This window comes from Alligator mississippiensis, chromosome 15 (genome assembly GCF_030867095.1).
Source record: "Alligator mississippiensis isolate rAllMis1 chromosome 15, rAllMis1, whole genome shotgun sequence".
Lineage (NCBI taxonomy): Eukaryota > Metazoa > Chordata > Crocodylia > Alligatoridae > Alligator > Alligator mississippiensis.
This window is the reverse complement of record NC_081838.1, coordinates 19,069,858-19,094,107: the sequence shown is the minus strand read 5'-3', so window position 1 is coordinate 19,094,107 and position 24,250 is coordinate 19,069,858. Positions and strand designations below refer to the sequence as shown.

Below are 24,250 nucleotides of genomic sequence, written 5' to 3'. Positions count from 1 at the left end.
CCAGCCAGCCGCCTCAATAGGTGGAAAATTCCAGCCTCAACCAGAGGCCAATTCTCTCCTATTACATAATGCGGGGGGTGGGAAACGCAGACGTTTGAAAAGCTGTAGGCCCCGCCCCGCGGGCTGGGCTTTTTCCAGCAGCTCTTTCTGGATCCCTCCCCAGCCCCCCGGGGTCTTCTCTTTCGCTGCCCCGGCGCCATCAGCGACCAGACCCCCGCGCTCCCCTCCGCGTGTCCCCCGAATTAGCCCACGCTCCATCCCCGCCCCCTTCCTCCATTCACAAGCTTGTCTCCGGCCCCGTCCCCGACGCGTGACGTAACCCCGCCGGCCCCGCCGCTGACGTCGTTACGCCCTATAAAAGCAGCGGCTCCCCCCATCGGCCGCCGCCTTTCGCTTCGCTCGCCGTGATCGCAGCTACAGCCACGGACGCCATGTTGAACCTCAAGCGGAACGCCGTGCTCGGCCTCAACCTCTATTGCGGTGGCGGCCCCTCCATGGCCCCCGCCTCGCCCTCGTCGCCCGGAGTGGGGGGAGGCGGCAGCGCCGGCTCCTCCGCCGCCCCCAGCCCCGCCGAGGAGCCCGCCGTGCTGCTGGGCGGGGGGGCGCCCAACGGCTGCTCTGAGGCCCCCCGCTCGCTGATTGGCTGCCCGCCGGCCCCCCGCGCGCTGATTGGCGGCGCCGCGCGGTGGCGGCCCGAGGAGGAGCTGGACGGCTGCGAGCCCGAGGCCGAGGACGAGCTGCGCCGGGCCTCGCTGGCGCTCATCAGCCGCTACCTGCGCGAGGCTGCGGGCGCCGTCGACTCGGGCCCCGGCGGCAAGAACTTGTTCAAGGGGCTGCTGGGCGCCGGCGGCCGGGCCGCGGAGCCCGGCCTGGAGCGAGCGCTAGACACGCTGCGGAGGGTCGGCGACGGCGTTCTGCAGAAGCACCAGCTGGCCTTCCAGGGTGAGGGGCCGGGGCCCGGGGCGGGGGCGGGGCTCCGCTGGGCGGAAGGGCTCTGCAGGTGGCCCCCTGCCACGGAGGGGTGCTGTGGTGGGGCGCTGCACCCTGGTGGGGTGGGGTCTAAGGGGAGCTGGGGGCGTGGCCTCCACGTGGAGGGGCGGGGTCCACACTTCTGGGGGATTCTGAGGGGCCATGAGGGGGCGTGGTCGATCCTGAGGGGCGGGGCGGGGCTCCGTGCCCATCCGTGGAGGGGGTTGCAGAGCCCCTCAGCCCCCCTCCAGGTTGCCCCTGTCCTCAGTGGGGGGTGGGGGATGGGGTGCTGCAAGTCATCCCTCCCCTGGTGCGGTGCAGAGGTGTTGAGGGGGCATGGTCTTCAGCCCAGGGGGCGGAGCTCTGCAGGTCACCCCTATCCTGGTGGGGTGTGGAGGGGCAGGGGCTCCTCACCCTGCTATGGTGGGGGCTTGGGTTAGGGGCAGGGCTCTTGCCATGGTGTGGTGGGGTGTGCTGAGGGGCACTGAGGGTGCATGGGAATAGGATGTTTGTGGGGCTATGGGGGTGACCTCTGCTATGGGGGTGTGGCTAGTACCAAGGGGTGGGGCTCTATTGGCTCCTCCCCTCAGTGCCATGGTGGGCTGCAGTGCTATGTGGGTGGGATAGGGTGCGCTGGATGCCTGGTGCAGGCTGTGGGCTAAGGAAAGTCATGTCCTAGCTTTTCCCATCGGCACAGGGGCAAGGCTTGCCCATGGGGCTGCAAATATGGCTTAATCTGGGGTGCACGGGTGAGCCCTGAGGTTGCCTGGGCCAGGGCAGTGTCTGTCCCGTCCCCCCCACCTTTGCACTGCAGGGCCTTGGCTGTAAGCAGCAACTCTGCATTGCAAAAATGAAACTGAACTTTATTCACCTTGTGGGGGTGGGGGAAACCTCTGGGTTACTGATTTACTGCCCCCCCCTTCCTTCCCACATCCTGCTTGGCCCCGGGTGCCAAATAACAGGCTATTCAATCATAAACAGACTTGACCAAAGATCAGCCAGTCGGGATGAGGCCACCTCGTTCCCAAGGCTGGGCAGAGCCGAGCTCATGCATTCCTTTCCCTGAATCACTTTAGTTTCGGCTTATTTTAGCCCCTGACACCAGCTCTGTACTAAGCAGAGCCTTAAATAGTCACAGAAACTTGAAGGCAAAAGATCCTGCCTGTAGATTGGGTTGGACAGGTGTTGGGTCTTGGTTGCTAATAGCCATGTCTTGGGTTTCTGGAGCTCTCTGAAGGGCAGGGTCTACCATTCATTCCTCAGTGTTTTGAACATAATGATGTAAAATGAAACTTCTGGGAGGGGAAAGAGTTATTGCACTAAGCAGTCAGTTTCTCAACCACAGCCTTCATTTCATGATTCTTTTGCTTAAGTGACACCGTGGTAACCACCAGCCTGTAAAGGTCTTTGAAGTGATGCTTTTGAACAGTGCTGTTCCTAGGATAGGAGTATCCTTGCCCCTCTAGAGCAGTGCTACTCCTGGGACAGGAGTATTCTTGCTTCTATACTCCACCACAGAGCATGTGAAGGTAGCATTTAAACCTGAAGGGTGATTATAGCAAGGACAGTTAGAGAGGGTTTATAGATTTATGGATTCCATAAAATCTTAGAGAGCGATTAGAGGATGGAGATGGATTTTTTTCTTTGGCTTTAAGGGCCAGGACTAGGAGCAATGGCCTCAAGCTGCAGCAGGGGAAATTGAGGTTGGAGATGAGGAACTTTCTGCTGATGGGGGTCAACCAGCTGGGACAGGCTTTCTTAGGGAGGTTGTGGCATCTCCATCATTGGAAATACTCCTGAGCAGGTTGGACAGACACTTGGCTGGGGTGGCTGGGAAGATCCTGCCTTGCACAGGGCTCTGAACTAAACCCTATGCAGTCCCTTCTAACCCTGCTTCCATGTGATCTTTGGTTTAAAAGGAAATGGAAAGAAATTTGATCTCCTTGAAAAGAACCCTCAGCTCTTCTAACATTCAGGGTCTCTTAACCATTCAAGTATTCAGACTTTCCATAGGGTACTTGACTATCAGACTGAAGCATAAAAAGGCTTTAATCGGGCTTCGTTCCATGGGAACAGAATTAGACGATAGGTCTGCGGCTGGCTTTAGTCCAGTTGTATAATCTTGCCCGAGTTCTGGGTATGTTGCTGGAATAAGCAATGATTCAGGGCAACGAAACAGTTTTGAGCACTTGCTAAACTCCGTTGTGGTTGTTAAGAAGAGAAGTTGGTTTGAGGAAGCATTCTGCCAACTTGAATAATAACAAGAAAGGTTTCGGTTTCTGAAATGCATGTCTTGTGCTTATTCATGAGGGGTTCCTGTAGGTCAAAATGGTTAGCAGTTATCCTAATAACAGAGATGCCTCTGTTTCACAGCAAGCCAGAGTCTTAATTCTCCTTATGTAAAAAGTTCAAATTTTTCAAGTAAGGAAGCAGTCATGATGCTCTTTCCTCCTTATTTTAAATCTGGTGGAACTTTAAATTCTCCACACAAGGCTTTTTGCAAGACTGACAGGCTACATCTGACTGCTCCAGACTTTATTGCAAATCTGTAAGTGTGTGCAGCACTCGGTCCCTTCTTGGAAATAATTTCATGACAGTGACCTAAATGGTTCTGTTAATTGTCCATTAAAGCCTCTGGGCTGAACTCTTGCCTATGCAGATGGTGACTGCCCTGTGTTCTTGCGTCTTTTGGCAGAGGGGGTTTGCTTCTCTAATCAGCCTGACAATGTCCTTGGGAAACCAGCTAATGTTTGACTGCAGATATTCTGCAAAGGACCAGGTTGTGTGGGGCTCAGGAGCATGGTGCTTGTGTAGTTCCAGTATGTGCTTGTTTCTGACACTGGTCTTTTCCTCAGGGATGCTCCGGAAGCTAGAAATCAGGAATGAGGAGGATCTGCAGTCTGTATCAGCAGTTGCAACCCACATGTTCAGTGATGGGATAACAAACTGGGGGAGAGTGGTGACACTCATCTCTTTTGGTGCCTTTGTTGTAAAGCACCTGAAAAGCATAAACCAGGAGAACTGCATCAACACGTTAGCAGGGATCATCACAGATTTGCTTGTGACAGACAAACGAGACTGGCTAGTCAGCCAACGAGGCTGGGTAAGTGAGTTGCCGCAGGTACTGAGTGTGCTTAATGATTGTGCTGTCCCTCAGCCTGGTAATATTGTCCTATCCCCACCAAACTCTGTGACACCTAGGTGTGTACAGAGGCTGAGTTCCCATGCTGATTAAATCCCTGGCTGATGCAGTGCAGGCAGGCTGCACGTTTATGGCCCTGTCCAAATGATACAGGGCCCTGTGATGTTGGCTGCACATTGAGCACTCTTCTCCCATTAATTCAAGAGCACTTAGGAAAAGCAAGTGGATGCATCCCCCCCAGTTTTAGCTGGAGAGCGAGGAGGTTGAATTCACTTGCTTTGAGCTTCTGGGTTCAGGTCCCAATTCCAAACCACTTCCCCTCATCTGTTACAATGCCGCTCCTTGTTTCTTTCACTGATGTAAACCTCCCTCGACAAGGTTACTTTGTAATCAGTGTTGTGCTGGTGTGGGAACAGTAGTCATTCCCGAAGGCAAATGGATTGTGAGCCCCGGAGAAAAGTCTGGGTTGGCTGGTGGTGAAACTAATGCTTCAATTCTTTCTTCTAGGAGGGATTTGTTGAATTCTTCCATGTAGAGGATCTAGAAGGTAGCATCAGAAATGTTCTGATGGCCTTTGCAGGCGTGGCTGGACTGGGAGCAAGCTTGGCGTATATGATACGGTGAGCCCCGGAACATGGGGTCAGTGACTGAATTCCAAGTGAGCTAGTACTTGAGACTGGAGCTAGTCACCTGCACGCTTTCAACTGTGGAGTATTTACGAATATGTTCTTGAGGGATCACATCTGGGAATCCCATTGGTCCTCTTGCGTACAGGAAGGTTGTCATCCAATCAGAGTGAGGATACCAACAAGGATTTTCTTTTGCTAACGGGAGCAGAAAATGGAGGGATAAAAAAAACAAGGACAGTATTCCACTTCTTTCAAGCCAGAATCACAACTGAAAGCATAAGAGGACTAGAAATAGACTTTTTTTTTTTTTTAAATCCCTAGCGGAATGGTTCCTCTAAGCAAGTCTAATATGCGCACCAGGAGTTTGTTTTGGTTTTCTTTTATTTGTTGTCTTGGACTTCATGAGTTTATTAGATTTGGAATGATGGCCGTGTTTGGAATGGGTTTCTTTTTAATTTAGCACAGTCCTGACTGTAGGCTACTGGGAATTAAATAGGGCCTTAGCATTCATTAGGTCTGGAACGATCAGCTTTCTTGTTAAACTAGAAGCATTCGTATGCCAATCGTCACATACATTCCATGAGCAAAAGAAGGGTTCAGTTGCCTTGAAAGCCAAAAGCCCTGACCTCCTTGCTGTAGCTACTTTACTATTGATAGCCTGTTAAAAGGCCTCAGCCTATTGTATGTTAGCTCTCTAGGCAGTAACAATTGCCCCCTCAGATCACAAGAACATCTGAGGCTAAAGATGAGGTGGGGAGTACATTTGTAAGTATGTAAAAACTTGTGGGTGGGGAGGCTGTACAGAAAGAACCGTGTAAATGTCTATGAAACTGTAGCATATGTACATTTTTACAAAGATTTATCTCTTTTTTGATAAAGGTGTAATGAGGACTTTTGAATATGGCTCCAGAATTGTGACTACTTCCCAGACATTGTAGCATTTTTCTATAGCCAAACCTCTCTTGACTTGCCTTCCAGAAGCTCTCTTCCTTGTGGTCTGGTGACAATACTACTTCCTTGGTATAAAGATCAGGAACCCAGTTGGTTCTCTGTGTCCTGTCACTTTTTCTGGCAACTGTTTAAGATTCTAATTTTATTTTTTATCTAGTTCAGGATAATTTCTAACTTTGGGGGTGCCCATCCTAGCAACAGCCAATGGCAGTTGTTTCCTTTTCCTTCTGCATTTATTTTTTAACTATTTCTTAAAGACCCAACTTGAAGGTGAACTTCTACTTGAATGTAACAATCTCTGCAACAATAAAAACAGCTGAGTTGGATTGAATCTTTGATCAATACTATGCATCCCTTAACCTGACAGTCTAAATTCAGTCCTTCAGCGGGTTAAACTTCAGGCTGGACATGGCTGGCAGGGTGATTGGATGTTGAGTTTTAGAGCTCTGTTCAGCAGCTGGTTTGTTACCTGTTCTGTAGAGCCGCTTCACTCGAATTTGGTCGGAGTGAGGTTTGAATGCAGTGAGGATTAACCTGCCTAGTGCTGGAAGCTAATGTAAAACTAAATTGAGACTAAACATGGTGCTAACATGAGGCTTGCTTATTTACTCAAGTGAGCATCCTGGGTTTGTCAATAAATGATGTTTTTCTGTTCCGTTATGCGGTAGCAACTTTTTTGTTGTACTTCCTTTACATAGAAGCTAAGGCAACTCTGCTGAGTTATAATCCCAAAGCTATTCCACTCAGCCTTGGACCTTTCCCCAGGAAAGTGTGACAACCCACCAGCTTGTGCTGTGATCCTCCAAGAGCTTTGTCTCCTTGCTTCCAGCTGTCCCTAAACTTTCTGCAAAGGGTCTTCACTACAATGGGGATCTGAGAATGCCTGTGCTTGTGTTTGTGACCCCCAAGTATGCTGCAGGCCTGTGCCCCCAGCTACCAGCTTGCTTTGAGAGTTAAACGAATCCAAGAGACCACAGCTCTGAGGAGGAGGGGGTTGAATCCTCGCTTTAGGTAGTGGAAGCTGCTCTTCAGCCCTTGCAGGCAAGGCGTGCAGCACAGACATCACACAGGGCTGCAGGAAGGCGTTACCGGTTGCAGCGGGTGGCTGAGCCCTGCTTAGCCACAAAGGGAGCGGCTGGTTTAGAGCCTGAATGCACCATGGCTGCAACTCTTATCTAGCTTTCTTCTTATTTGAAGGGTGTCAGTTTTTTTCCATCAGCATTTCCTGCCCTGCTTGAATGTCAGGCTAAATTGTGTACAAAGTAAACATGTTCCCCACCTCCTCCAGGAAATGTGCTTGCTCTATTAGATCCTAGCTCCTCTGCCACTTGGGCTGGTTGGTATGCTTTCCTGTGCACACTCTCCTACGAAAATAAACCACATAAACATATGACGTTTGGCCTCTATATTTAAACAGCCCCTAGCCAGGGGCTTCTATTAATTGCACAGTAGAGCAGCCAAGTTGCAAGATAATCTTAAGCTCTTGGCTGGAGGGAAAGGATCCTTTTTATTTCCAAATCAAGGAGACCTCAAACCATGACATGAATTTATCCTAAAGCACAGACCCCTTCCTCCTCCCCCTCTTCACTGCAGACTTTCCTGTGGAAGTGGATGCCGATAGAAGAATGCCTGGGTTCTGAGACAGCAGCTTGATAACACTGCCACGTGACCCTTTGAGGCTCTTCTCTAAAACTGGGTAAGTGCTAGAGTATTGGCAGCCTTTGACTTCAAGCAGTGATTCTCAACCTTCTTAGACCCAAGAAGCCCCTTCTTAGACTCCAGGGCCCCCTTGGAAAACACCATCTCACACCTTTCACCCTCAGACCTTTCACTCCTCTTTCAGACTACCAGAAAGTACCAGAGCAGCCCTTATGTTGCAAAGTGCTCAGAAAAGCCACAGCAGAGCAGGATGTTTTTAACACTACATGTAATCTTTGGGTTTATCTTGTGAATCACTGTTGCATGCCTAAAGGTGCAGCCATTGCGTGGCAGGCACCCTTGAAAGGGTCTCAAAGCACCTGGTTGAGAATTGCTGACCTCCCAGCTTGCGTAGAGTGGGGGCAAGGACATAGTGGGTGTCCAGTGCCTTTAGGTCATGCTCTGTCCTTCACCGCACCGCTCTGAATGCACATACAGGTCCAGCTGTCACTGAATGAGGTGGATAGGCCCAAGATGTCTGTCCTCTGTGACATGGCCAACCACTCCTGCGTGCAGAAACCCAGTGGCCTGGGTGTGGGGTTTTTGTTTTTTTTTTTTCCACCTATTTTTAAGGCTGATACTACTTGCACTCCTCTGACAGCCCAGCACACTCATGCAAAATTGGGACTTTGCTATGGAAACATGCAAATTTGAAGCTTGCATAGCAAACCCCTTTGCAGCACTGGGCTGTTCCGTTTCTAGGTAATGGGTGTCAAGTGGGTCAGACCTGTTTTTGCTTCCTGATAACATACTGCTGTTAAGGCTCCAATACAAAACACTGCAACTTTGGTAAAGGGAGGGTGGAAACTTCCTGTCTGTCTTTAAAGGGCCTCAGCAAACAGCGGACTCAAAAGATCAAGTCTATCCTTTATTGTTTTATTTTTCCCTTTGAAGTGTTAGTTAATAAAACCTTATTTTATTATCCAGGCTTATCCTTAGCTTTCTTCTTGCTTCTGATTCAAGTGTTTGGGTTCACTTTATTCCCTTGCCCTGCTTTTCTAAATGGTGCTCTAGAAATGTCTACACTAAGGGTGGCCAGCTCATAGCATGGGCAGCCTCAGTGTGCAGCAGGGAGCAGAAAGCATATTGGGGCAGGGAAGGAGCAGAAAGCATAGCTGCAGATCAGGTGGTAAGCACAGGGCAGGGAGCAGAAAGCAGAGTGGTAAATCAGCTGGGGAGCAGTGGCAGATCTGGTGGGAAGTGTGACATGGAAGAGGAAGAATGGAAGATCAGACAGAGCAGAAAGCAGAGCAGCGGATTGGATGGGGAGCACAGGTCGGAGTAAAAAGAGCTGCAGGTTGGGCAGCAAGCAAAGGGCATGGAGCAGAAAGCAGGGCTGTAGATCAGGTGGGGAGCTGAAAGAAGAGTGGCACATCTGGTAGGTAGAGTGACAGCAGAGCAGATAATTGGGAGCAGAAAGTGAATAAGGCAGCAAGCATAGGACAACAGGGAGCAGAGCAGATGAGGAACAGAAAGCAGATCGGATGGGGAGTGCAGGTCAGGGAGCAGAAAGTGGCAGATTCAGGGGGAGCAGAAGGCAGAGAAGCAGATTGGGTGGGGGTTGTAGGACAGGCAGCTCCCCTTCTGGGGCAGGTTCTCTGCAGTGCCAGATGGCTTGCTGGCAAAGGATGTTTTAGTGTTTCCCTGACATGGAAGTGTAATATTTACTTGTACTTTGAATCCTCCACGATGAAAAGCAGCCAGCAGATAAGGGCAGTAGCAAAGGCCACCTGTGAAAGCCTCCTTTACGTGTTGTCTCCCCTAACCACACCCTCCCGGGTCCAAGATTCCCCAGATCCTGCTGATCCCAGCTACCTTTTCAGTTTGGGGGTGTAACCCAGCCAAAAATGCTACAGCTCAGTTTGTCGGTTCTGCTTATGGGATTTGGATGTGGGTGGGGCGTCCAAACCCACACAGCCACTTTGGAACTCTCCACTGAGCTCTGGACTCCTGAATCTCCTAGAGCTACTAAGGGAATGCAGAGTGACAGCTGGGACATCAAACCGGGCTGGTTCTCCCCCACCCCATTGCTGGTTGACCTTTCTCCATCCTGCACTTAATTGCTGGAGGAATTTTCTGTGATTATTTTTTTTAGGCCTTTGGGGCCTACTTGTTCACTCAGTACGGATCCTTGAAACCCAGCTTTGCCCCTCGAGTCCTTCTCCATGCCCTCTTGTGGCTAGTCTGGGCCAGAAGAGCACTTGCCTTGCATCTTTGCCCAGCTCCAGTGGGTTTCCTGAATGGCTCGGGGCCTGCCAGCTAGTAAATATGTCAAGATTTAAGCAAGGCAGGAGCCTAGATGGGAAAGTTCAAGTTCTTGCAAGCTGCTGTGGCTAGAAATGCACTGCAGAGGCAAGGATCCTTGTATATGGGGCTTATTTATAACCCAGCTGGGCTTTTGTCTCGCAGGGCTTTGGTGGTACTGACCTAAGGTTCACCACGGGGGGAATTTTCCAGCAAACGAGTTTTTAAGGTTCAAGCACCTAGCGACAGCGTTCAGTGCTTGATGTAATAGTTTCCATGGTTCCAGACTGAAACCATAACCAGGCGGCTGCCATGGCCAGCTTGCTCTGGCTCCCATGTAATGTCTCACCCGTTGGCTCTGTGCGCAAAAAGTTATGCTGTGCAAAAGCCCAGCGTGGCACCCATCGTGGACCTGTTCCACATGGCTGCCTCCTGTGTTCCTGCTCTCTGTTGGTGGAAGGGCAGGCAATTTCCTAACCATCCCATCAATAGCAGTGCTTAAATCATGCTTCAAATTCTTGGGTGTTGTGCAACTGTTGTGCAAACCTCGCTGGGAGGGCATGATTCTGCTTTTGACAGGCACAAGGGGCTAACATGATCAAGAGTCAGGCTGCCACTTCCATGGGAACCAAACACGGAAACAACCTAATCCAGCTCCTTCTGTCCCACGGCTGATAAAGGATTGGCCCGTGAAATCTATTTGATCTCCCAAGCAATGAGGCTTCCATCACTCACCAAGAGATTAGGCTTTAATTATTAATCTTTCTCTCTTAGCTGCGGTGATGGCTGTGTTGGGCCAGTTGGTTGTAGGTATTTAGGTGCTTGGCTTCCAGTAATTTCAGTGGGAAGAGGGTTCTTAGAAACCCAGACCATCACCATCGTATTTCAATGCATCCTACATAGGGCAGTATTATCATCCCCAGGCAAGAGGTGAGGGTGCGAGAGAGAGTGACTCAAGTCGCACAGACCTGGATTTTCCTTGGTCTCAAACCTACCTTCACTTCCATATGGGAAAACATGCACCCTAGAGCAGTGCAGGTGTGTGGGTTTTTTGTTTTGTTTTTGTCTAGCTTTATCAGCCTGGGTTCTCCATCCCTCTCTGCCCCCTGCACCTGAACACCTAGCACCCATAGACCCTCCCAAGGGTAGACCTGATGCAAAAGCCTCCATGGCATTAGCCTGGAGCCTGCTGGTTAGGCCACTCAATGCCATTTGAGCAGAGAAAGCAGTGAGCACTTGTGCAGAGAGCTCTGAGCCTATGCCTTGGCTCCAACCCTGCTGTGGTGCCTCTTCTCCAGGCACATCTGCCCCCCTTGCTGTTGCCTGCCCGATGGCTCCAGCCTGCGCATTCCCCCTCCCTTTGACTGCTGGCATTTGAGAGGCACGTTCTTCGAAAGCCCCTTTGCTCTGTTCTGCCAGCCAGCAGGTTCGGGTGTCAAAGTGATCCCCAGCACATTGGCTGGGAATCCTCCCCCCACCCCTTTTTCTTGGAAGTCTGGGCAGGGAGATCAGGGATCAAACAGGCACTGGCAGTGACCCCCCCCCCATGGGCTCCAGGCAAAGAGACACTGTCCAGCCCCAGGGAACTGAGCTTTTCTTATAACCCTCCCGGAGCACTGGGCACAGCTGGCTCAGAGAGGATCTGGGGGAGTTTCTGGACCTCTTTTAACTCCCTGTCCTGAAAGCAAACATCCCAAGGCTTCCCAGATGGTAACAGCATTGCTGTGGGGTGAGATCATCATCGCTGTGGTTGTTCCTGTAATGAGAGAGACACCCAGGGCTTGGCAAAAAAACCAGGATCCTTCCTGCAGAAAGGGAGGAGGAAGCAGGGATGTTTATTCTGCCACCCGTCGGCTTTGGTTCCGGGCCAGCTGTGGTGGGGGATGTGGCCTAGGGGCCTTGGGCAAAGCACACACTGCTCCACCTGGGCCTGGCCTCCCAGGGACTGTAGGTGTGAGAGCGGATGTGAGACTGACCCTGCTTGCTCCATGATTCTGCTGTTATTCAGCAGGAGAGGGGGCCAGAGCCAGAGGTGTGCCCACAGACAAAGTGCTGGTGCCTACCAGGCTTCCACTCGGAGCGGCCCAATGTGACAGTGATTCATGTGATGCCTTCCTCGGGTCACTTATAACCACATCCCAGGGTCCCTTCCTCTCTCTGGCCTGGCATGTTAGCTGAGTTGGTTTATTCCCCAGGGAGAGTCCTGACCCAGATCCCTGTCCAGCGCAGGGACTATGGTCCATTGTATGTGCAGCACCTGGTACAGGGACCACTGTCTGTAGCATGTACAGCACTTGGTGCAGGGACTGTGGTCCATTATGTGTACGGTGCCTGGCACGGGGACTGTGGTACATGGTGTGTATAGCACCTGGTGCAGGGACCATAGTCCACTGTAGGCACAATACCTGGCACAGAGGCCATGGTCTGTCGTATGTATGGTGCCTGGCACAGGGGCTTTGTTTTGTTGGGTGTACAGCACCTGGTGCAGCGACCATGATCCATTGTGTGTGTGCAGCACCTGGCACAAGGACTGTGGTCCATTGCATGTATCGCACCTGGTGTGGGGACTGTGGTCCATTGTACATACAGTGCCTGGTGGGGGGACCATTGTCCATTGTATGTTCAGTGCCTGGCACGGATGGTGGTTCATTTGTATGTTCAACACGGTACAGGGACCATGGTCTGCTGTACGTACAGTGCTTGGCACCTGATCCCTAGATGTGCCTTTGTTAGCAAACAGGCTCTCTCTAGGGCCATGCTCCAGCACTGGACATCTTCGTTTCCCTTGTAACCCCTAGCAAAGCCACAGCCCTGGCCTCTGGTGTCGGCACTACTGAGAAATGGGGAGGAAGGGCGGGAGGCGTGCGGCTGTTGGGGGCTTGTGGCGGCTTCTTGGAATTGCTGCGTCAGCCAGTGCTGATAGAGGCCCCCCCTGTGCTTATCAGCACTTCTACACTGGGGGGGAGGTGGGGGCCAGGGCTTCCCAAAGCTGTTTAACTCAGATTAAAGATGCATAGAGCCTTGTACAGCGTCCAATCCCTGCTCTACAGGTAGGAAAACCGAGGCAGGAAGCTCTGGGAATGACATGGCCACCTAAGGGAGCTGGTGCTCTGGGCCTTCAGAGCCTGGCAGCTGCACAAAAGGAGGAGGAAAATGCACCCACATGAAAGGGTGCTGGGAAAGGCAGGGCACGGACAACAAAGCAGTCTCAGCCGCAGCCCAGCTGGGGCGGCCAGCCTGACTGCCATCTGCTCCCCATCGCAGCAGCTGCCCCTTTTGTCTTCCCCCCCCACCCCCTCCAGGCCCAGGGCAGGTCGGGCACTGAGCAGAAGCGGCCACCAGCCCTGGCCGCCCAAGGACCGCGTGCACCCATGTGGCTCCAATAGCCTGTAGCCCCTAGCTCCAGCGTGACGAGGGCATAAGGGTCCCTCTGGTCCCTTGCACCCGCCTCTGCCCCAGCTGACGGAGCTGGCCGGGGGCAGCTTGCGACATCTCAGCCACAGGATCAGCCTGGCAACCCCACGCATGGATCACGCAGCTTGGGTGCAGCAGGGCCTGCGTGGTTGTACATGCGCGAGATGTGGCCTAGAGATACAGCTGCCCACAAGTCTGATGCCTCCCATTCACGCAACCCACCCCGGGATAGGAAGCCCCCCTTGTACACGCATGCATGCACACAGGTGTGGAGGTGAGAAGCATTTGGTCTTCTAGGGCCCCTGGTTCTCAGCACGGATGCTGGCTGTGCCAAGAGGCCTCACCTGTGTTGGCAGCCCTCCCTGCTGTGGGGTGAGGCCTGGCTGCTCCCTGCCTGGGCATCCCCATTTGTGTCTGCACCAGGAGCTTCCTCTGGATAACTCCAGTGTCGCATTCATGCTGGCAGGTTAAAGCTGGTGGATGTCACCAGATGTAGCCGATACCAGAGGAGTCTTGGGTCCACCCCGAGGCCATGAAACTTTCTGCACCAGGCGCTGTACATACAGTGGACCACAGTCTGCGTGCCAGGTGCTGTATGTACCATGGAAGATAAGGAGGAGCTTTCCCTCCCTGGCAGTGGCCCACACATGGGACTTTCAGCCCCAGGTAGATCTCACTAGGCTCCAACTCCCCGTGACTCTAGTTCTGGGAGCCCTGGCATGGGGCCGCGGGCTGCCTCTCTGGGACCGGATGGGCCCATTGGGGACACTGAGGTCTCTTCAGAGGATACCCTGAGGACATGATTTGTTGGTGCTTGGCTGCGTGTGAGGGATCTGGGCTCAGGGGGATGTCTTTAGCATGTTGGTGGCTCTCGCTGGGTGCGTGAGTGTGTTCCTGGCATGAGATGAGCGCTGGGGGATACTCTTGGCATTGAAGGCATGTCCTGGCACCCTGTGTGCCTGTGGCATCAGCTGCCTCTCTCAGGGTGCCGTGCCTCAGGGTGTCAGCGGTATCAGATGAGTATTTGGGGGCTCTTGTGTAGCATGGGGTATTTGTGGGACTGGAGCAGCCTCCTGGGAGACCGTTGTGTGCCCAGGGGGACCTGCAGCAGTCAGGCCCTGCTGTGTTTTTGTCTCCGTGCCCTATGAGTCAGTCTCCCCACTGGCCCAGAGGGGGGGGGAGATGGGGGCAGGGGGCAGAGTTGGCCTTCAGGCTGGGTGACTAAGCTGGGCTGTGCGGGTGACATGACTTTCCAGCACAGGCTGCAGTTTGTAACCATGTGGGAGGGGAGGTCTCACAGGAAACCCGTGACCCCTGCGGGGCTTTTTGCCAGGCTGATTTATGTGCGATTTGGTTTCCCTGTTTCTGTGGCAGCGAGGGAGGTGCAGCTGAGAGCAGGGAAGCCCCGGCGCCCCCGCCCAACCACAGGGACCATGCCCCCCACCCCGCCCATCCACACCCAGCTCCTGCTACGAGGTTGCACCCAAGAGCCTAGCCCTCAAGTGCCAGGTGCTGCCCAAACCCTCGAGCATGAAGCATGCCCCGTTCAGTCCAGTTGAAACAGTGGCTAGGAGGAGAAACTGAGGCATGTGGGGTGGCAGAGCCAGGCATGGAAGCCAGGCATCCTGAGACCCTCAGCCAGGGGCTCTCTCCACCTGTTGCTGGCACCTTGGAGACCCAACCTAGCTGCCAGCACATCTATTAGTCCTATTATAAAGATGGGAAAACTGAGGCATGAGCGGCCACCCCGTGCTCAGTGGTGGCACCTGCCACCCTGGTCTGCTACATGTGTCAGGGCGTTTTTAAGTCTCCCTGAGAGGCACTGTGTGTTGTCTGAGGATGGGGACTGGGCTGTGCCAATGCTCCTGCTGGGATCAAAGCCGGATGGTCTTGGCTTGAGGGTCTTGCTCCTGCACTCAGGGTCAGGCTCATGCCATATTTGGGTCAGAAAGGGATTTTTACCCTCTTGTTAGATCAGTATGGTCACTGCCTGCTGCGGGCTTCCTGCATTATCTCCCCCAGGCAGCCATTGCCAGGTGTCTTCGGGGCTGGGTCCCTGCTCAGCGCCAGCCGTACTGTCCTGGGACTGAGAACCCCTGTGCTCGTTTCGTACCAGGCTGGGCCGGCACAGCCCAGCCTCACAGAGCTCCGCTCCCCTCTCTGCAGCTCTCAGGATGCCAGGGGAGAAATGCAGCTGACTTTGGGGTGGCATGTGCAGGGCATCCCCAGGGCTCCTGCTGCCATGCAGCTTCCTCTTCTTCAGTGTTGGGCCTGTTTTTCTACCCTCGCCTTAGCAGGGCCCTGTCTCCCACACAGCCTGGGGTCAATGCAGCAATGGGGCTTGATAGCCCAAGAGACCCCTTCCCAGCCCTGTCCTAGAAGAGACCCCTCCACCCTTCTGCTTGCAAAGCCCAGCTGGAAATCCTCTCTCCCCAGCATGCCTAGCTTAGAAAAGGCCTCGAATCCACCAGGACGGGGATATCCCAAGCTCTCAGTTCCTCCCAGACCTAGCAGCTCAGCTACTCTGTGGCTGGATCTCAGTCTGATGGGTGCTGTGGGCAGCACAAGGGAGGGCTTCATGGACTGGTGATTTCACTCTGGGTATTTCCCAGGCTTCTGGGCTGTGCTGGTTGAACACCCCCCTCTCCCCCCATGTATCAGGGGGGGTTTAAGTCTCCCTCAGAGGCACTGGGTTTTGGCTGGGGATGGGCATAGGGCTGTGCCAATGCTCCTGCTGGCACTAAAGCTGGGGGCTTCTGGCTAGAGGGTCTTTCCCTTCTGCTCAGGGTCAGACTGATGCTGCATTGGGGTTAGGGAGGGATTTTATTTGTCCCCTGGTCAGATCAGTATGGACTGGAGGGGTTGTAGCAGGGCCATAGCCTCTGTTTCATGTATTAACAACCTTTCACAACACAGAATGTTGGCAGCTGTGGTTCCCCTGCTTTCCCGGCGGCAGGTTTTGGTGTGATAGCTGTGTAGTTTCGGGGTTGATGGCCATCTGGTGCAGAGGTGAGATGATGGGTTTGGATGGGGTTGGACTAGATGTGACATCACTGCAATGTCAGCCTGGCCCCATTGCCCCGTGCCGCTGGGCTTGTGCCAACCTGGCACTGCTGCAAGCATTTGTGTCCTTGCACAAGGTGGAAGGGAATCGGTGCCCTGGGCAGGCCTCCATGGGGGGCTGGAGTGTGCAGACCCCCGGTGAGCATCGCCCCACAGTTGCTGCCCCCCCCTAACCGGGACACGGCCGTGGTGTCGGCTGCCTGCTGGCTCCTTCGTGCTGCTGCCTGTTCCTCTTTCAGTTCCTTTCACCTGCTCCGTCAGCCACCCCCGGACTCTGCAGGAGGCTGGTTGCACAGCTCAGCTGAATGCACAGGCCCTGCTTTCAACCCCCAATGGAGGCTCACTGCTGACTGAGCAGCTTCCCCACAAGGCATGGGGGAACCAGCTGGGTTTCCAGGATGGCATGAAGGCAGGGCATCCTCCCCAGGAGCTGGGAGCCAGGGCCGGTCCAACCATTAGGCGAACTAGGCAGTCGCCTAGGGCACCAAAATTTGGGGGGTGCCAGATTACATGCAGAACAAAATAACAGGAACATCATTCTAAATAACAGCCCTGGCTGGCTATGGCTGCACCTTGGTCCAAGACTTTTGGTTTAGGAAGGGGAGAAAGACCTTGGAAAAGATCTCAGGAAAGATCACTAGAATTGTGACTCCTACCTTTCCAATTCTCAAGCAGACTTATGACGAGCATACTGCTGCCAACGTCATCCTAAAAGATGAACCCCTTCTCCTATATCATCTTACAGCTCCTGACACTGATTTCTTACACCTTCCTCCTCCCTTCCAACCACCCTTTTTTAAATCTAAAGCACCCTACATTTTGTCGGTTGTGTTTAAGATATTGTCAAGAGTAAGACGACCAAAATATGTTAGGGTTAATGAAAAGCATGAAACAATAATTTTTTTTTTATGGTTTTATTTTAATTTTGAATATCACATAAATACATTTAAAAATTCATTCTAGACTTCTTATTTTCTTCTATATTGGAAGGGGTGCAGGTGCCGAGGTACACAGTTCACATAGGGTGCCAATTACCCTTGGACTGGTCCTGCCAGGAGTGCCCAAGTCTCTCAGCTAGACTGATAGGGTCAGGGCTGGGAGAGACCCCCAGAGCCAGATCCCTGCTGGGGAGAGAGCCTAGGAGTCCGAGCGGGGAGGAGATGGGACGTAGGACTCCCAGCTCCTGTATCCTAATCTATAGGCAAGCTTGGTAGGACTCACGGGGGCACAGAAGGGAATTGGTGAGTATTTATTCAGCAAGGCACCCCCGGGGGTTACAAGAAATAATGGCCACAAGCTAGCAGAGAGCAGATTTAGATTGGACATTAGGAAGAACTTCTTCACAGTTCGAGTGGCCAAGGTCTGGAACGGGCTCCCAAGGGAGGTGGTGCTCTCCTCTACCCTGGGGGTCTTCAAGAGGAGGTTAGATAAACATCTAGCTGGGGTCATCTAGACCCAGCACTCTTTCCTGCCTAGGCAGGGGGTCGGACTCGATGATCTATTGAGGTCCCTTCCGACCCTAACATTTATGAATCTATGACTGAGGCCTGGCTGCTTGGGGTCTACCTGGCCCATGGGTCCAGGCAGGGGAGGGCAGCTGCAAGTGAGACTTGGAGTGGGGCCTTCCCAGATGTGCTTCCCCTGGTGCTTTCTGCTGCTCTAGGGTGTCTGTGCTGGGGGCCGTGGATAAACATGAGCTCCTGGCGCAGCCCGTGGGCAACTCGGGGTCATTAATCTGAGATTCATTCTTTAATGAGCAGGGGCCAGATCAAGACTCCTGGGTTCTTTTCCCAGCTCGCTTCCGCTCTTCCTTTTTCGTCTTTTTCTTAAGAGTATTGCATGAACACTGTCACATCAGGGTCACTTCACCTGCTGCTGAAATACGGCTAGTTCTGGGGTGGAGCTGCCACGGCCCGCAGCAACACTGGCCCAGTTAGCCCTGCACCCCATCTCCAGGGGCCACCATCTCCCCACTGCTGCCCCTCGCCATGTGCTGGACTCCTGGGTTCTCCCCCCAGCTCTGCCCCCTTGGCCCTGCGGAGAGGCTTCAAAGCCTTTAAGTGCCCCCCAGGGGGGCACTGTAGCCAAACCCCAGGCAGCTATTCCTACCTGCAAAGGGCCAGAGCTGGATGGGGGGGCTTGGGGGGTGGCTGAGAGCAAGGTGGGACCCCGAGAGCAGGGTGGGACCCTCACCCCAGGGGCAGGAAATGTTTGCAGTGACCCCGGGGGGGGGGTGTTAAGTCTCATGCGGAGCCTGGGTTGCTGCAGCCTGACTTCCCCTTTGCAGAGGGGCGAGAGGCTGCAGCTGCGGCTGGGGAGATGCTGGAGGAGGGGAGGGGAAGCGGAAGCCGGTTGCAAGCACCATCCCGGCTGGCGGATGCGGGGGCCTTTCTTAGAAGCCCAAGTCACGGCGGTTCTGCAGGGGGGAGCACCCGCCTTCTGCTTCTGCTTCCCCCCTACCCGAAATGCAGCCACCAGGGCCCTGCTGGGGTGGGGGGAGCCCTTGGATCAGAAAACAGGCCTGATCCCGGCCCAGGGTAGCGCCAGGCAATGCAGCCTAGCAGTGCCTGCTGCTCGGGTGCCCCCAGGAGAGACGGCCCCAGGCTGGGCAGTGGGGACAGGCCCTGGCCTCGTGCCAGGGTGTTGCCGGCTCTCCCCTTTGCTGTGCCCAGAGAGCCCCGGGGCTGTGCCATCGCCATCCAGCCGGCTGCTTTGCACCAGGCCACGGAGCCCCAAAGCTGGGGGGACCCCAGGGGGTGGGGCTGGGGGGGGCAGCACTTCCTCTTGCCCTGGTACCCGGGGGTGTAGCCCCCAGCCTGGCCTGCATGTGCAACACGCGCACACGTACACAGCCTTGCAAGCACGTGGCACACACACATGTACACCCATGCATGTACACATAGGCACCCATACATGCACACATGCATGACGCATGCATGTCACAGAGGCCGTGGCATCGCCATCCAGCCGGCTGCTTCGCACCAGGCCACGGAGCCCCAAAGCTGGGGGGACCCTTACAGTCCCCCCCTGCCCAGGAGGCCTGGTGCCCCCGCACTACACTGCACAGCTGGGGGGAACTGCAGTCCTGCCCGTGCCCCCACCCCCACCCCCCTTGTTCTAACCCCAAGGTCCCCCTCCCCTCCCCCCCATAGGGCGGTGCCCCTTGCACGCTGATTGGCCCAGGCTGGGGCGGGGGAGCTCTGCCCAGCAACAGCGCGGCCAATAGCAGCGGGCGAGTCACGTGGGGCCGCTTCCTGGAAGCGGTGTCGTCAAAGTGGGGGGAGGGAACTGGGAGAGAGCCAATCGGGCAGTGCCCAAAGGGGGCGGGGCTGGGGGGGCAGCACTTCCTCTTGCCCTGGTACCCGCGGGTGTAGACCCCGGCCCGGCCTGCACGTGCAACACGCGCGCACGTACGCAGCCTTGCAAGCAGCTGCACACACGGACAGGGTACGCCCATGATTGCACGTACACACGCATGCACATGTACACCTGTGCATACGTGCACACACATCCCTGTGCACACGCATGCACACACCTGTACACCAACATGCACACCTGTGTGCACACATACTTGCACACACATATGTACACCTATGCATGCACACATACACACATTTGTACACTGTGTGTGTACATGCGTGTGCGTGTGTGTGTGTGTGTGTGTGTGTGAAGTGTCACAGAGGCAGAGGGATTGTTGTGGCCCAGCCTCCAACCCCTTGCTCCCAGGTGGCCGGTGGGGGTGGGGCGTGCCCTGGGGCTGGGCTGGGCTTGGGGCTGCAGTGACACCTGCGTGAGGCTCTGTGTGTGCACACGTATGTGCATGTGCACGCATGTGTATCTCTGCAGGGCTGCAGGTGTGTGCATGTGCATGCGTGTTCCGGCGGGGGCGTGTGACGCAGCCAGTCAAGGGCCCCCTCCCGCCCCACTCTGCCCACTGGCCCCCACCCCCCTCCCACTGCAGGGAGAAGAACCCACGTGTCCTGCCCCCCCGCTTTGCCCTGCTCTCCCCGCCAGGCAGCACTGCCAGAGCCTGGATGTGCAGGCCCATGGCAGGCTGCAAGAGAGGAGGCTGACACCACACGCACACGTGTGTGCACATGGGCACACACACGCTTATGGGGCCATGACTGCAGTGGAATGGCTGGAACACGCCTGCTTCCCCTTCCTGCTCCCCCACCCCTGCAGCCGGACACCAGGCCCTCAGGACTCCTGGGTTCCCCCTGAACTGTGGCGCTTCTGTGCCTCAGTTTCCCTGTCTGGGTATGGGGGTGACAGGGGCTGCCTGGTAGGGAATGGGTTGATGGCCATGAGGCATTGGCAGCGGGGGGGGGGGTGGGGGGGGTGGCAGGCTGTGGAGCAGATATTTGCAGGATGTGGGGGTAAGATTCCAGTGGCATTGGGCTCCTGGCTCTCCTGGGTGGCATCAGGCCAGGCACAACCCCTGCCTGGGCATCTCCAACCTCCCATGGACGTGGACCCCTCACTCCCCTCCCGCAGATGCAGGGCTGGGTGCTGTGGCCCCGATCCTTGGGGAAGGGGGGGTGCAATTGTCCCGCACCCCCAGAAAAGGCAGCTGCTCCTGGGGCATGACGTGTCCTCCCCAGCTCCACCGCTGCTGGAATGCACCCGCTTGCCCAAGCCCCAGGCCCTGCCGCTTTCCTTCCCACAAGGGGCTTGTGAAAGTCCCCAGTTGCGAAGCACGCTGCTGGCATCACATAGGCAGGAGAGCGCTGTTTCCCATCCATCCTAGATGCTCGACCTAACCCTGCTTAGCTCGAGACCAGCCAGCACCCCAGCCCCACACACCACCATTATATCCCACCCAGCACCCAGTACCATCTGCTCCCCTCCCAGACATGGGGGGGGGCATAGGGGCCAAGTGGGTGCTGAGCACTCTGGGGGGAGGAGCAGCCCCTGCCCTGGTCCTGACCCAGCCTGTGCCCCCTACGGGGGTGGCGGCTGGACGGCTGTCTCAGCGCTGGGTGAAACCATCCCCCTGGGGCCTTTCGGTTTCCAGCTTCCCAAGGTCACAGCTGCCGGGGAAACCCCTGCCCGCCCTGCCCCAAGGGTGGGATCAGAAAGTGAAAGCAGCCAGGGTGGGTGCCCAGAGGTCTGGGGCACTGCTCTGCCAGGAAGCAGGGTTATTGGGGGGGGAGGGAGGCAAAGACTCCTGGGTTGCAGCCCTGCTGGGGTAGGGAAGTGCTAGTAGTGGTTAGCGAGGGTCTTGGAGGTTCTGGGAAGGGAGTGAGAGCCAGTGGTTAGCGCCAAAGGGGCCTGGAAGCAAAGACACCTGGGCTCTGGGCTCAGCGCCCCTGCCCAGCCCTGTGCCTCGGTTTTCTTCCTTGCTACGGAGCAGAGTGAAGGCTCCAGGGGTGCCAGGCCTGTGCTGCCACGCTCGCACCCAGGGCCAGAGTTCAGCCCTCCTGTGGCCGCCTCCTGTGTCCTCTCCCCCACCCACCTGCCCTTTGGGCCCTTCCCCAGGGCAGCCACCGCCCTTCACTCTGCTTCGAGGCGCTGAGTCACTGTGCGTGCATGTTTGTGCACACAAGTGTGTGTGTGCATGCATATAGGAGCTCTTTGTGTGCATGAGCTTCTGTGTGTTTGTGCGTGAAAGCTGCTGCATGCACCAGTTGGGGTGGGAGGGCATGTGGTTGCACACATGTGCATGAGATGTTGTCTGTGTGCGCATGCTGTACTTGTGAGAGATGCTGCCTGTGTGAGAGGCTGTGTCTGTGTATGTCTGAGATGAAGTATGAAAGATGCTGTGTGTTAACGTGTGAAATTGTGTGTGTGTGCACATGCACATGAGAGATGCTATATATGAGCACAAGACATGCTCTAGGCACGTGTGCTCATACATGTTTGTGCTTTTGTAAGAGATGCTGTATTGTACGTGTGTGTGTGTGTGTGTGTAAGAGCTGCTCAGTATGTGACAGATGCTGCACACACCATGGGGCATGTGTGTTTGTGTACACATGTGCATGAGAGGGTGTCTACAGTGTGTGAGATGCTGTGTGTGTGTGCATACATGTGCTGTGAGCAACACTGTCAATGTGTGTGTGTGTGTGTGTATGCACAAGCTGCTGCATGTTTGTGCACGTGAGACGCTTTGCATGCACGTGACTGAGATGATGTGTGCATGCATGTGCACAGTGTGTGCTTATGCACACTTGGCTGTGGGCTTTGTGTAAGAGATGCTGCTGTGTGTTTGTGTGGCCACACATGCATATTAGAGCATTGTATGAGATGCTGTTTGTGCATGCGAGCCTGCACGTGTATGCATGAGGTGCTCTTTGTGTATCTTCGCACAAGAGCTGCTGTTTTTGTGTATGTGAGAGCTGTTGTGTGCATACAGACGTCTGTGAGATTTGTCCATGTGTGTCAGCTATGCTGCGCGTGTGTGTTTGTGCCTCTCTGAGCTACTGTGTGCAAGAGCTGCTGGGTGCATAGGTTTTTGTGTATGTGAGACAGATGCTCTGGGTGTGAGCTGCTGTGTCCATATATGTGTGCATGCATGTGCATGTGCATGTGCCAGCTACTGGGGCCTGATTGGTCTCTGCATAGGGCCTGAGCCTGGGGTGGGCACACCTGGGAGACGCATGTAAGAGAGAGAGCGAGGTTGTGTGTGCACACAGCTCTGTGTGTGTGTGTAGAGTGCATGTGTGTGCGAGCTGTCAGAGCCTGGCTGGTCTTGGGTGCATGGTCCCTGTGCCTAGCACAGCCCCTGCTGGCAGCAGGGCACACTCCCGTGGTGCCAACTGTTCCGGGTCCAGGCACCGCAGGGGGCTGGGTGCTAAGTAGCTTCTTCTGGGCTTCAGCTCCTGTGGTGCCAGGCTGAGACCAGGCACAACTCAGTCCATGGGCAGCCTGTTCCTGGTGGCCTTGGACACTGCCCTGGCTGTGCCTAGGGCCCCTGACCCCTGTCTCTCTCCTCCCCAGGACCCTGACCAGCCCCTCCCGGCTGCCCAGAGATGCTGGCAATCCCGAGCAGGGCCAGGCTGGTGGGAACTGTCCAATCATCTTTAATAAAAATAAATTAGATTTTCATAATCAACCCCGTCCCCCCGATACATTCTTTACCATAGACCTTTATAGCTTCATATAACTCTGGGTGCCCCCGACTGGGAGCTATACAGTGGCCTGGCCTGGCTAGCCTGGCACGCGGTGCCTGGGAACATAACAGCCTTCTGCTGCTGGTGGGGGGAGGGCATCTCCAGTGGGGCAGATTGAACCCCTGCCCAGGCCAGATTGGATATGGGGCCTGGTGCTGGGCTGATATGGGTCACCCCTCACCCCCTAGATACAGCTGTTCCAGCTGGGCAGAGGGGGGTGGGGCTGTGGTCCCATTCACGGGGCTGGTGCGGTGGGGGGAGGAAGTGCCCAGCTGGCGGGGAGTCCTGGGGTGGGTGTGTGTGTATGTGCACACAGGTGTGCCATGCCAGTACTAGGCGGTGCTGCCCCCTGCTGGTGGGGCACAGGAAGGTGCCCCCCAGGGGTGGCCACAGAGATGGTCACATCCTGCCCACCCTCTCTGGGGGGGTCTGAGCACCTGGGAGGGCAGGTTCTAGGCACCATCATGGGCTTGCAGGGACCTTGAGCTGACTCCAGTCCCCTTGATGGGGTGGGGGGACGGGGGTGGCCGTGGGGGGCTCCCAGCCCTGGCTACAGAAGGGGCAGCTGGGGCAGGACAGGCGTCTGGGCTCAGTCCTTGCTCCCTGCTGGGGCCATCAGGAAGGCACAAGGGGCCTGATCCTGGGCAGGTAGGGCCCAATCCTGGCCCTGGGACAAGCAGGATCTCTGTCTCCAAGCCCAGGACGAAGGATCCATCAGAGGCCGCCAGGGGCTCCAGGGTGGCATCTGCCTTATCCTGGGGGTCGGGTGCTACCGAGCGGGTGGGGCCTGGCGGCGGGTGAGGGTGCGGGCACAGGCGGCGCAGCAGACGGCTTGGTAGTAGGCGTAGACGCAGAGCCGCGCCTGCACCACCACCACGCAGTTGGGGTGCTTGTCCTGGCAGCTCTCATCTGTGGAAGGAGGGCACACGGCTCAGGGGCCAGCACACAAGGGCCCCTCCTCTCCCTCCACCAGGGCCCTACAGTGGGGGGGGGGGGGGGGGGTGTCTCAGTAGCCCTAGGAGCAGCTG

General features: G+C 55.4%; 2 protein-coding genes across 5 annotated transcripts in view; one reads left to right on the top strand and one right to left on the bottom strand.

The window, feature by feature from the left end:
• The first annotated feature begins 373 nt into the window (after positions 1-373).
• Positions 374-6,351, top strand: MCL1 (MCL1 apoptosis regulator, BCL2 family member). The gene is made up of 3 exons (XM_006273297.4): positions 374-942; positions 3,825-4,072; positions 4,619-6,351. The coding sequence occupies exons 1-3, from the start codon at positions 432-434 to the stop codon at positions 4,733-4,735; spliced, it is 876 nt and encodes a 291-aa protein (XP_006273359.1). The 5' UTR covers positions 374-431; the 3' UTR covers positions 4,736-6,351.
• Positions 6,352-23,116: 16,765 nt separating this feature from the next.
• The window catches only part of ADAMTSL4 (ADAMTS like 4), a 28,114-nt gene continuing 26,980 nt past the window's right edge, over positions 23,117-24,250 (bottom strand). For all 4 annotated transcript variants that reach the window (XM_059718636.1, XM_059718634.1, XM_059718637.1 and 1 more), the window contains one exon: positions 23,117-24,131. In XM_059718636.1, coding sequence (XP_059574619.1) covers positions 23,992-24,131 — 140 coding nt within the window. In that variant the 3' untranslated portion in view covers positions 23,117-23,991. The remainder of the gene's footprint in view (positions 24,132-24,250) is intronic.